General features: G+C 42.8%; 1 protein-coding gene across 1 annotated transcript in view; it reads left to right on the forward strand.

The window, feature by feature from the left end:
* SMYD3 (SET and MYND domain containing 3) overlaps positions 1-11,741 on the forward strand; it is a 705,011-nt gene that overhangs the window by 62,157 nt on the left and 631,113 nt on the right. The window contains exons 5-6 of the mRNA XM_025205137.1: positions 8,681-8,788; positions 9,942-9,999. Of these exons, the coding sequence (XP_025060922.1) occupies positions 8,681-8,788; positions 9,942-9,999 (166 nt within the window). The remainder of the gene's footprint in view (positions 1-8,680; positions 8,789-9,941; positions 10,000-11,741) is intronic.

Raw genomic sequence — 11,741 nt, forward strand, 5'->3', positions numbered from 1 at the left:
CAAAGTCTGCCCACCTCTCCTGTGGCCAGAGAATGAGCTGCTGGCAGCCCCTGAGTTGTGGGGTGCCCCTGTCCTTCCTTCGTGATGGTAGCGACCCCTGGGGCTGCCCAGGCAGGCGGTTAGCAGGTGGGTGCTGCCTCAGCTTGGACTCAGCACCCAGCCTGATCCAATTCTTCCCTGAGCCTAAGCTGGGGCAGCATTTGGGCAGGCCCAGAGGGCACTGATGTTGCAGAGGGAAGGAATGGGGCTCCCTGTAGCTCAGGGGCCACTTGGCCTGCCAGTAGCTTGCCCCCTGGCCATGGGAGACGTGGGCAGACTCTGCCAAAAAAAAAAAAAAAAAAGATTGGATCCCTTACCACTTCTGCCTTTAGCCCACCTTTCCCGCAGCAGGACGAGCTGTCAAAAGGTGTAACGTGGTACAAATAGCTACACTGCAAGCTAAACTACATGCAAATGTGGTTTAGTTTGTAACGACAGACTCATTTAAATTGTGACACCCCCCCCCCCCAACGTGTACAGCATGATGCAATTAAACCACAAAAACGGGCAATTTTCATCACGTGTACAAGCACCCTCAGACTCTAAATGCACTGACTAAACAAATAATGAAATGTCATCCTAGGTTGTAGGCCTGTCTCACTATGACTCAGTGGTTTTGCTTGATTACTTAATTTGCAGCACTGTTGTGGGTGTAGTGATAGGGTTATGAATTGTTTTACATTATCATGTTCTGCTAGTGCTGCAGAAGCTTTTCAGGCCAATCTCTGAAATCTGAATGTCTGTCTTCATTCCAGCGTTCCTGTAGCAAAAGAAATAAACCAATTCACTCCATGATCAGTTTCAGTTTGCCTGCAATTGTAAAGAAAAGATGTGATCTTAACATCATTCTAGTGTGAAATGTACCTCCAAGACTAAGACTGTGACACGCAATGCTGTGTGATACTGCATATCTCATCTCATTAGTGTTTTATTGGTTGGGTAAGCTATTAATCATTTTGATGTCACCTTTAGCATATTTAAAATTCTATGCAGCATTTATGTTAGAGGGAAAATTGACAGATAAAGGCGGACTCCAAGGCGCAATTTTAGCTTAAGCGGGATAAAAAATACCAATATAATTACATTACACACAACAATGTCTGGACAGTTACAAGTTTGACTTTGTTTCTCGTGGACAAAAATAATTCTCTTCTGTAGATCCTTAACTTTTATTTGTCAGACACTTTGTGACACTTTCACTTCAGTGTCTGAGTTGGTGTCATTTTGTTCCCTTATGGTGTTATAGTAACGATATATAAGAGAAGGCTCGCATATCGATGAAAAAATAATGAACTGTTTTATGCAGGTGTAAGAGAGGTATGCTGAAATAAATCACTGGGTACCTAATACTGACATCTTGCTTTTGAAAAGAAATACAAATGTCAGTCACTGTTTGTAAAGTTACAGCATTTGTAATCGTCTTATAACATGCAATGCAAAATAGATGGTTATTTGTTGTTGGCAAGTCCTGAAATTACGGTGAATGACTGACCACTCCCAATTCTGAATATTCTCTCCTTGCTGAGACACTCATATAACTAGACAAAAGGAATTCTGCAAACAGGAAATACAGTGGAACCCATCTTCAGTGACTGTTCTTGGAGCTACAGCAATGAATGCAGCTGCTGTTCATCCTGCTGCTGAATTTCCAGACCTGTGGGGAACCCCATGGGCTGAATGCGTATCATGGAGCTATGTCATCTGGCCTGTGTTGCTGCCTGCAGGTCAGAAATATGGTGGTTGGAGGAGCAATGACGACTAATATTGCTGCTGCCAAATATCTAGCCCCACGGGCCAGATGACATGTTTGTGTGCTCCAGATCCAGCCTGTGGATTGACCCTGCATTATTCATTTAGTCCAGGAACCAGTTCCGGGTACAGACTGTGGACCAGCCCCATGCCACTTATCCAGCCCTGCAGGCCAAATGAGTTTCACACCCCATCCTAAACCATATTCGGGGAACCCTGTCTTCTTAACTCCTGTATCTTTTTATGTTAGATGTTTTCCCTGTTACAAAAAATAGCTGAAGTAAAGTTCAGTGGCTTCACAAATTGCTCTGAATGCCTTATTTAGATGTATGCGTATTTACAGAGTCTTTGTATAAGGTTTTGAGGTTTTCATGAAATACCAAAGAAGAAGATCCAAGCTTAGTGAAGTAAGGTGGGAAAAGTAAACCAAAAGAAAAGAAAATCAGCCCTATGTTCAAATGGAGTCTTGTTTAGATTAATTCCTGCAGCTCTTCCCCACTGATTTTCTTTTCAAACAGATGATGATTCACACACATCCCGTAGCACTTCTCTACACTGGTAATCTATTTGTTCATTTTTCTGCAAAGAATGCCATAGAATGTCACATGATTTACATTGTCCACTAAAGTCTTAAAATACCTATGTAAGGTTTTGACAAGCTCGTGCTTTACATATGCAAAGCGGTTTCTTGGAACAAGATAGTGCAACTCTTTTTGGTAGGTGCTTGAAGACATTTAGGGGTATGGGAGATGGTGACTAGGATACAAGAATTTACATCTCTGCCTTTTGAACGTGTGATCACAGTGAAAAGTCCATTACTTGGGTGTCTGGGCTTGACAGCACTGGCTCTCCTCCTGTTTGGCTATGTTTTTAACCAGCAGCATGTAGGAAGCTTTATAAACAGGGAAAATCCTTAGTTGTTTTCAAGCAGTTGTATTTTGGCAAAGAGGGGCAGGTATCTTTAGGACCAGATTCTTTTCTGCCTATTAGATGCTAAGGCACATTGCATTTCTCCCAGGAGAAAGCATTTTGTCCCATGACCCTATAGATGTATAAGTTAATTGCATTGCTTCAGGTCCTTCCAAATTATTTGGGATAAAATATCCTGTTCATTTTTTCCTGGGACATTGTGGCTTGTGCCTGTAGAGTTATCATGGGTCGTTCCCCAAATAAGTTAGCCAGGATATGTGTTCTCATCAGCCACCTACTGGGAGAGGAGCAGCAGTGCAACTTGGAAGAGTGATGTGTAAATGACTTCCCCGTGCCTGTTTTGGTGTGGGTCAAAATTTGGTACAATCAGGCGCACGGCAAATGTGACATGTTTACAGCCCAAGTGTGATCCCATTCCACCCTGCTCAGGTGCTTGAAAAAATGTTAATGTGTTTACTTCCATATCATGTTGTCATCTTAGGACTTCTCTGAAAGGCAGTTAAAGTAAAAGATATTTGAGCAAAGTTGAATAGGGCCATGTTTAGGCACATAGTCCAGGGGTCAGCGACCTTTTACTAATGGCAGGCCACCCCCTGGGAACTTGCTTTTGCTGCAGGCTGCAGTCTCTTGCTGCTGCCTTTGCTTTCCTTGCTTTCTGTGGTGGGCAGCTAGCTCTCTTGCCCCCTCAAATGCATCCTCCACCAAAAACATGCTACCTAAAAGTGTGGCAGGCAGCAATCTGGAGCTGTGATTTTTGCCAGCAACCATGAGCAGAGGCTGTGTTTTGGGAGGAGTGGAAGCCCTCTGTACAAAGCATGGGTTACAGTCATTAGTAAAATATGTCTGGTGAAGTAGCAGGGGGTTAGTAAAATACGGACCAGATCTGCTCTTTACCCTTGGGCCATAGGTTGCTGACCTGACCTACCCATTGGGCACCTAATAGGTGCCATAGGATCTGGCCCTTGGTATTATTTTATGTTCCTCCATTCCAATTATACTTTTACCTTTTGACACTGTATATCTTGAAATTCCTCAGATTCACTTAAGCTTGTCAACTGCATCTTTTGTCACTAGTTAGCTTCCTCTGAGTTTGGAAAATACCAAGTCTAGGTCGCTTCATCTTATTGCCATAGTGAAATCTCATAAATTCCAAAGGAATTATTCTATCAGTTCTGGCAGCTAGTGTCTTTTTTCACCTTGCCTATTTCTCTCTGAGATTGAAATGTAGGAAGAATTGAATATATTTTTCTGCAGAAAAGTGAAATTGACATTGTGACCTCTTCCAAGAAAGATGCATCTCTTCAGAAATGAGTAGTCCTGGAGTTCTGGAGACCCTCTTGATTAGGAGTTTTAGACAGAAATATAGGTGGATGTTGTTTGTTGTAGGATGCATGGGTAGGCAGGTTTTTGAGTGTCCAGAGTGTTTTTAAGTAAGCTAATTGTAGACTGTCAACTATAATTCCAAAATGCCTGTCGCCTACCCCAAGCTAGTTTTGCACTCGATGCAGTTAGGCCAGTGATTTTTTTTTTCAAACGGGGTGCTGTGAGACCCCCTCAAGGGTGTTGCTCTGAGCAGCGTTCTCTGCCATGGGTGGATGGGCGGGCATGTAGACAGAGCCACACTTTTCAGCTCAGCTCTATCCTGCATCTCCTCACATGCCCTCTGCAAGCCAGTGGTTGGGGCTCTGGGTTCAGATGGCTCTGGACCCTGGTGTGCAGAGAAAGATTAAGGTGTAATGGGGCCCTGAGCAAAAACAAAATTGGAGGCCCCCTCCCCACGCGGGAGCTGGGCTGCAGTGGGAAGAGAGGGACCCCTTCCTCTCCTAGTGCTGTCGAGGGAGGCTGGGTGGACCCTGCTGGGCTTGGGGGGCACATACCCGTCTCTTCTCCCTGCTTTCTGCCCCTACTACGGCTCAACGTATGCACACATGTAGGCGTGCACACTCTACTCTCACTCTCTGCACATGGACACAGATGCAAACGCACCCTCCCTGCCATAAACAGACACAGACAGACAGACACAGATGCACACACAGATGCACACACATGCACAGACGGACACACTTTCCCCTCACAGGACTTCCTCCTCTCCCACTCTCGATCACACAGAGGCAGCCCAGCCCCCATGAGCCACCTGTGGCTCAGTCCAGCTCCCCGCACAGCCCCTGTTACATTTACCTGCAGGGAGCTGCTGCCCAGCTGTCCCATGCAGCCACGCAGATGCAGAGGGCTGGGCCAGGCTGGGAGTGCCATGCCGTGACTCTGTGGGTGGGCAGCGGCACACTGGGAGGGGTGGCTATGAGGGAGCTAAGATTAATTTTGTGGGCTATAGCCCCCAAGGCCCTCCCAGCACCATCGCTTGCAAAGGTGTGATGCGGCCCAATGCTCCTGGCTCGGCCCAACCCCAAATCCCCTCCCCGCCCCCGCCAGGTGGGGCACGGCTCTCCTGGCCCAGGTTGGCCCCCTCCCCCTAGGTGCAGCACCACTCAGCTCACTCCCCTCTCTTTTTCTCCCCCAGGCATGGCATGGCTCTCCTGGCCTGGCTCTGCCTCCCTCCCATCCCCTAACCCCATTGGTGGAGGGGGTCCGCTTCCAGCTCCTAGGGAAGCAAATGTGAAAGCCGCAGTTTTAAACTTGGCACCATTTTTTGTCTCCCTGCTGAGAGTAAAAAATGGGCTCTGAGTTTAAAACTGTGGCTTTCACTTCCCTGGTGATGAGGATCCTGGGGCCCTCCCTGAACTGGTAGAGGCCCCTGGGCTCATGCCCAGCTGGCCCATCCATTAATCTGCCTATGCTGGTGTGCGAGTCCTTGGAGAAGTAGCTGCAGTGGTGGGGACTGTGCTTGCTGCCATCAGGTACAGACTAGGGGCAGAGAGGGGGTCTCCATCTTCTCTTCTACTTCTGAACCTGCGCCTTCATGTATTCTGCTGCCCCATCCTTGCCCCTCTGACTTACTCAGTGTAGCCCAGTGCCTTGTCTCTGCTAGCTCAGTGTCCTTGCTTTCTGTCCATTTTGGACCTGAGGCTGTTCAAGTTAGACTTATCCTGGGATAACTAAGGCTGGAAATTGGCCACTGGATCTCAGTCCTGAGCAGTGACCTGGACCCACCCATGTGTAAGGAGTCCAGGTACCACACTTGAAGCAAATGTGCATGTGGCCAGAAGAGCCAGGGAAGAATAATCTGAAGGGGTGACTATTAATATTACATTTTATATTATAGTAATAGAATGAATTAATAACATATGTATTCATAATATAATGTTTATATAATAATATTTATAGTACAGTTATATTAGTTTTTTAAATGAGGTATTGCTAAATTCTGAAAACTTGTGGAGGGGTGTCTTGAGTCTAAACATATTGAGAACCATTGCCTAAAGCAATAGTGTGATACTGAAGACATGGCTTTTTAAATATAAGAATCTTCAACAAGCAATTGCAGTACTTCTTTTTGAAGTAATAATATGCCCTCTTTGTAAAGTCTTTGCCTTGTACTAGTACATTTAATTGATAGAATTTTGAGTATTCGCAATACTGCACCTCAAAATATTAATACATATTGTTCCAGTGGCCAAGACATAGGATGCCTGCCCATTTCAGTGGATGAGATGGACACATACAAGCAGAAGTAAGTGCTGTGGCTCTGCTCATGTTGAAATCTGCTCCAAAATGGATGTTCAGAGATGCCTATATATCTATTTACCATCTGGTTTGAACAGACAAGAAGTTTCTTTGCCTTTCCTAAAATTGGTTTTGACCAATCCTCTATCTTTGTTTTGACCACAGTATCCCAAACTCAGCAAACAAATAGTCTGAGATGATTAAACCCTGATTCAGAATGCAGTATATGTTTTCAGTATCTGTAGAGCCAGATATTCAGTATCTTGCTATTGCCAAAGGCATATATTCCTAGCCAGGATGCCATCCTGGTGTGCTGTGAGATCCTTTTAAGGGTGCTACAGGGTGCCACACAATATTAATAGGTGTGTGAACATATACACATGGGAAACCCACAAATTTCAAATTTTTCTAATAGGAATTCATAACGTCAAAAAATTCTGACCTGTTGTGGGCTCACTGAGTTCTCTGCAACAGAAGAATTGCTCTATTATTTTTCTTTAGTCAAAAAAACAATGAAAACAAAGAGCTGGCATTTTCTGAGGTGTGCCTTGAGGTTAAGGCAGGATCCCATGAGTCTAATGAGGTTGAGAATTATTGGTCTAAGGTATGCATTAGTTGTGAATCTAGCCTGATTTAGGTAAGAAACTCAGTGCTTTAGTTTATGATTTACAGTTAGCTTAAATACAGATGTTCTAAGCTTATGAGACATTGACAAAAGTGAAAAAATACTTCCTGTATTTTTGACATGAAGTAAATGATCATGTAATTAAAGATTGGACCATGATGTATATGTACAAAGGAACTGACTTTAGTTGCCCAAGTGATCTTTAAATCTGGTTTTTCAAGTACTTGATCTTTCAACCTAAATACCCCTTTGATGTTGTGTTTTTAACTTCTTATTTTAAAAGTTAAAATCAAATTTTATAATGTGTTACTATAGCAATATTCCCATCATGCATCATCAAGGCTTGAACTCTGATCTTTATAACTGGATCAACACACTTAAATATGTGTGCCCCTCTCCAGAGGTGGGAGGGTGGGTGGCTGGAGGCAGTTTTAGTGGGGAGAAGGGCCTGGTGCTTTAGAGTACTTAGTTATTCTTTTGGCAGCCCACCAAATTTTGCTGACAGCACAAGTGGTAGAAGAGACATGTGTTTTGTCACTTCCCCTCAATGCCACTAGCAGTTTGAATTCCAGCAAACTCCTGAATGGGAATTTCATGGGACAAATGAAAAGCACTTCCCTAGCCTGAGGCAGGGCTGTCAAGTGCCACACATCTTGGGTGTTGCTCGTACATTTGGCAAAGCTGCTGCATATTCCCTCACTTCAGCTGAACTGTTATGCATTTTGCTGAGCTGGGGGATGATTGCAGGCATTTCTGTATTTTGGTACGTAGACATTTCTGTGGTGCTGTTTCTATTGCTACTTCCCTTGCTGGATTAATGCCAGGAAGAAAGAGCGAGAAGCAGGGGCTGGAGTAGTTGTAAGGTATGGAGCCCAATATTGGCTGCAGACTCCCTCACTCTCACTACTTGGGGTACTAGCTGCCCAGTGCTCCCAACCGTCAGACTTCCCACTTAGCTTTAGCACTTGTCCGCTCTCCCTGCATTCACGTCTCTCTCAGTAGAATCTGCACCAGCTTTTTCTGCATTTCAGTGAAGAACCTTTGGAGTTCTCAGCACCTCAAACCCCAGCGGTGCTATCAGCCTTAGTAACCACCTGCCTAGTTACTCCAATAACTTCCCATTCATATCCTTTGCCCCTCTCCCCAGATGCTCTCAAGCACCTGCCTCTGCCACAACTGCTACATTAGTCAAGTTGTGTGACCCAACATTGCCATTGCTTGGGCCAAGCTGTGTTGACCATAAGCGTACGAATTACGTCATTAAGTAAATTGCATAAAACATTCTATATGGAACAGAACAAAACTTGGCTCCTATGGCAAGGGCTTTCCCCTACTGTGTGGCACCAGCTTGCTGCAAGTCATGAAAAGGCTGAAAGATGACCAAGAGGGTTAAATGACCAAAATGTTGAGGTTACTACTGGTTCCCTCTATAGCAGCAGTTCCCAACCTGAGGTCATGACCCACATGAGGATTGTGGGGGCAATGCTGGCAGCGCCGCACACAAGACGAGCCGCGTCATGTGCCAGGAGCTCCCCGGTCCCTGGGCAGCCGCTGCCACACACTGCTCCCAGCAGTGGGTCATGGCAAAAAAAGTTTGGGAACCACTGCTCTATAGCCTGTCTCATTAGTGCATGTGTTTGTCTAAAAGTATACAGTAATCTTGTTGGTTGTGGGTGGTTTTTTTAAATCTTTTTTTTCTTTTCTCCCCTAATATAGAAAGAAGATTGGCAGGACCACAAACGGGAATGCAAGTGTCTTAAGAGCATTGAGCCCAATATTCCTCCTGACTCTGTGAGACTTGTTGGAAGGATTGTTTTTAAACTAGTAAGTGACATTGTGTTAAATTATATTCAGTCCCGTAGTTTCACAAAAAACACTCTTGCACTCTACATTTTTAATGTAATTAAAGATTAGGAAGTGGAGATGACTGGGTAGATGAACAAAATGTGAAATGAATTTTGCATTACAAAATCACTGATTAATTCTCAGCAACTCAGGAAGGATTGAGACACATGAAAATGGACAAAATTATGCTTCAGGGACCTGTTTATGAAACTGCTGTAGGGCAACAGCCTCTGTTGAAGCCAGTGGGATTTTCTCTCATGCAATGGCCATATAATGGAGCCTCAAAATTTGTCTGCCTGAGAAATGGAAGTCAAAGCAGTTTTTTTGCCATGATCCTTTACCAGTGAAACTGCTATGAGTTTTGCCATTGACTTTAATGGAACTAGGATCAAGCCGTATTTGAGCAGAAGCAAATACAGAAGATTTGTCAGAAGGACTAGTGGTGGTGAATATTTTCTTTTGGGATGAATAGTGCCATACTTTGTGAGCCTTGTTAGCTTAAACTTTGTTGAATTTTTCTAACTCCCTTGAAAGCCCTAGTAAGTGTACGGTTTTTTGGAAATTGTGATTCCATTGTTAATTTGTGGGGGCTAAATCCCATGGTTGGTCAATCTGCTTTTGACTGCGGGGTTCAAATCAGCAAGGGTTTTGCCATTTTTGCCAGTCTCAGTCAGTCTCATTCCCATACACAATATGTGTTTGGCGTGGTTTAAAGCTTTGCAGTATGATCTGATATATTATTTCATACACTGGTAAGTGTATTTGGCAATGTTGTTAAAGGGCAATTAGACATACATTAATTACAGTCACATGAAGTGAGAAGATTTCTTGCCTCATAAATTGTTTCCAGTTACAGGACACAGGCAAAAGTAAATTGCTAATGACAAGCTGCCAAAATCAGGAAAATAAATTAGGGCAAATGTCATAACAAAAATTTTATTTAGTACTTTTATGATGGATTATAAAATAATGAATTTGGAACAAAATAGATTTAATGTTGATCCTGCTACTCTTTTACTTACCTCACAGGAGTACAGCATGAAGCATCAGTTTGGGTTTTGGCAATAGTTTGAGCCATACAAGTGCTAATTATCTATCTAACTATCTATTTATTATTTGTTTTTATCTTTAGCTTAGAGAATCAGGATGTCCTTCTGAAAAGCTCTACACTTTGGCTGATCTTCAGTCAAGTAAGTCATCACCAATCATACTGCTATAAATGTGTCTTGACTTCTGCTATTACACACACACACACACACACACACACACACACACACACACCCCGTCTTGTTTGTTTGCATCTTGTCTGAAAATTCATTCTGTATGCATGGAAAACAAAACAAAAAACGGCGAAGTGTAAATGTACTGAAAAAAAAGCTTTTGCAATTCTTGAAGTTTCTGTAGAAAAGCAGGGTGCAGATTTTATCCATCTCTAGTGCTAGACAATCTTATGTCCATTCCATGACCTACAGGAGTATGTAGAAATTTGACTTGTTTAAAAATATATTTGTTGTCCTTTTTCCATTCTTCCCTCCTTTCCTCCCTCATCCTGTCTATTTCAGTTTGTCGTAAGTTTGTTTCTTTTGGACAAAGATTCAACAGAAATTCTAATGAGAGGAGAAGTAAGATTGTTTGAAGTTCTCAAGATTTTCTTTTTAATCTGGAAACTCAGTTGTGGGGGAAAAAAAATGTTATGCCAGTATGATTCTTGTATTTCCATAGGTTTCAGCTACTCATTAGTAGTTCTGCTTCCTAGTGTTTTGAAGTTAGACTACTGCTAAAGTAGACATTCCTGATCCTTCCAAGCTTAGACTAGCTCTAAATCCCTGTCATCATAATGGTAAAAGGAAAACACAGTCCTAATTTAGCCCATTACAGCAGAATAAAAAATTTAAAGGAACTCTGTCTAGTTTAATACAAACCTTTTTCTTTCCTTTTTAAAACTGTTCTAATTTGGCAAGAATCCATGGTCTGGACCTTAAATAACTTTATATTTGTAGCTTTGCCTGCCATGTCAGCCAACAGTTATTATATTACTTACTGTTTTCCTGTTGTAGTCCCTGCCAACATATTCATCTTCTCTCTTCATAAAAAGACAAGGGAACATTAATAAGGCAGTAGTTTAGGTGAAAAATGTGGAACAGAATTAATTATTAATCCACATAGTCAGCCAGTAGAACCTGAAAAACAGCATTTCCAGTTACTCTAGTGAGGTGACTGAACAGTGAATCTCAGGAGGATCTCAGCATCCTACAGAACTGAGCTGTGAGCGAGTAAAATGATGCAGAGTTTGTGAACTTCTTTAAAAAAACAACAACCTAATGATAAAATTCTCACTTGCAAGAAAATTCAGGAACTGCACAGTGGTGTCTGCACTATCACTGGTTTCAGAAAATTGGTTTAATTACTAGTTACTTTAATAAGTAACAAATCATACAGATAAAATGTATCTACTGTCTCATCCGTGTTTGCTTCTAGAGCTTTAATTCTAGGACATCTATTGTGTAATCTACTTAAACTCAAAAGCGAAGCTTCCTTCAAAGGTATGAGGTACTAGCCAAAATTGCTATTTTTGGAATAGCACCCAAATGAATTACAACCTTAAATCAAATTGTGTGCTAAGGAAATGCTTACTTTTTTGGCCTTATAGTTTTCTGTTGCATTGATTAGCGCATTTGTAGGGCTGAGGAGTTGCCCAGAGCACCTGATGCCCAAATGTTTTTTCCAGTAGCTCTCTCAACTGTTGTCATCTTTGGCAGTCCCTCACAGTTGATGATGGTTGTCTTCCATGATTGTCTTATCTGTGGGTTCAAAGATGGCTGATGGGGCCAATCTGGGATTAATAGACTCTGTTGTAACTCAGACGTGTTTCCATGCAGGGTGGGTGGCTCCGGATTCTTGATTTGATTCGCAATATGCCATTTCTGCCATT

Source organism: Alligator sinensis, unplaced genomic scaffold (genome assembly GCF_000455745.1).
Source record: "Alligator sinensis unplaced genomic scaffold, ASM45574v1 scaffold284_1, whole genome shotgun sequence".
Classification (NCBI taxonomy): domain Eukaryota; kingdom Metazoa; phylum Chordata; order Crocodylia; family Alligatoridae; genus Alligator; species Alligator sinensis.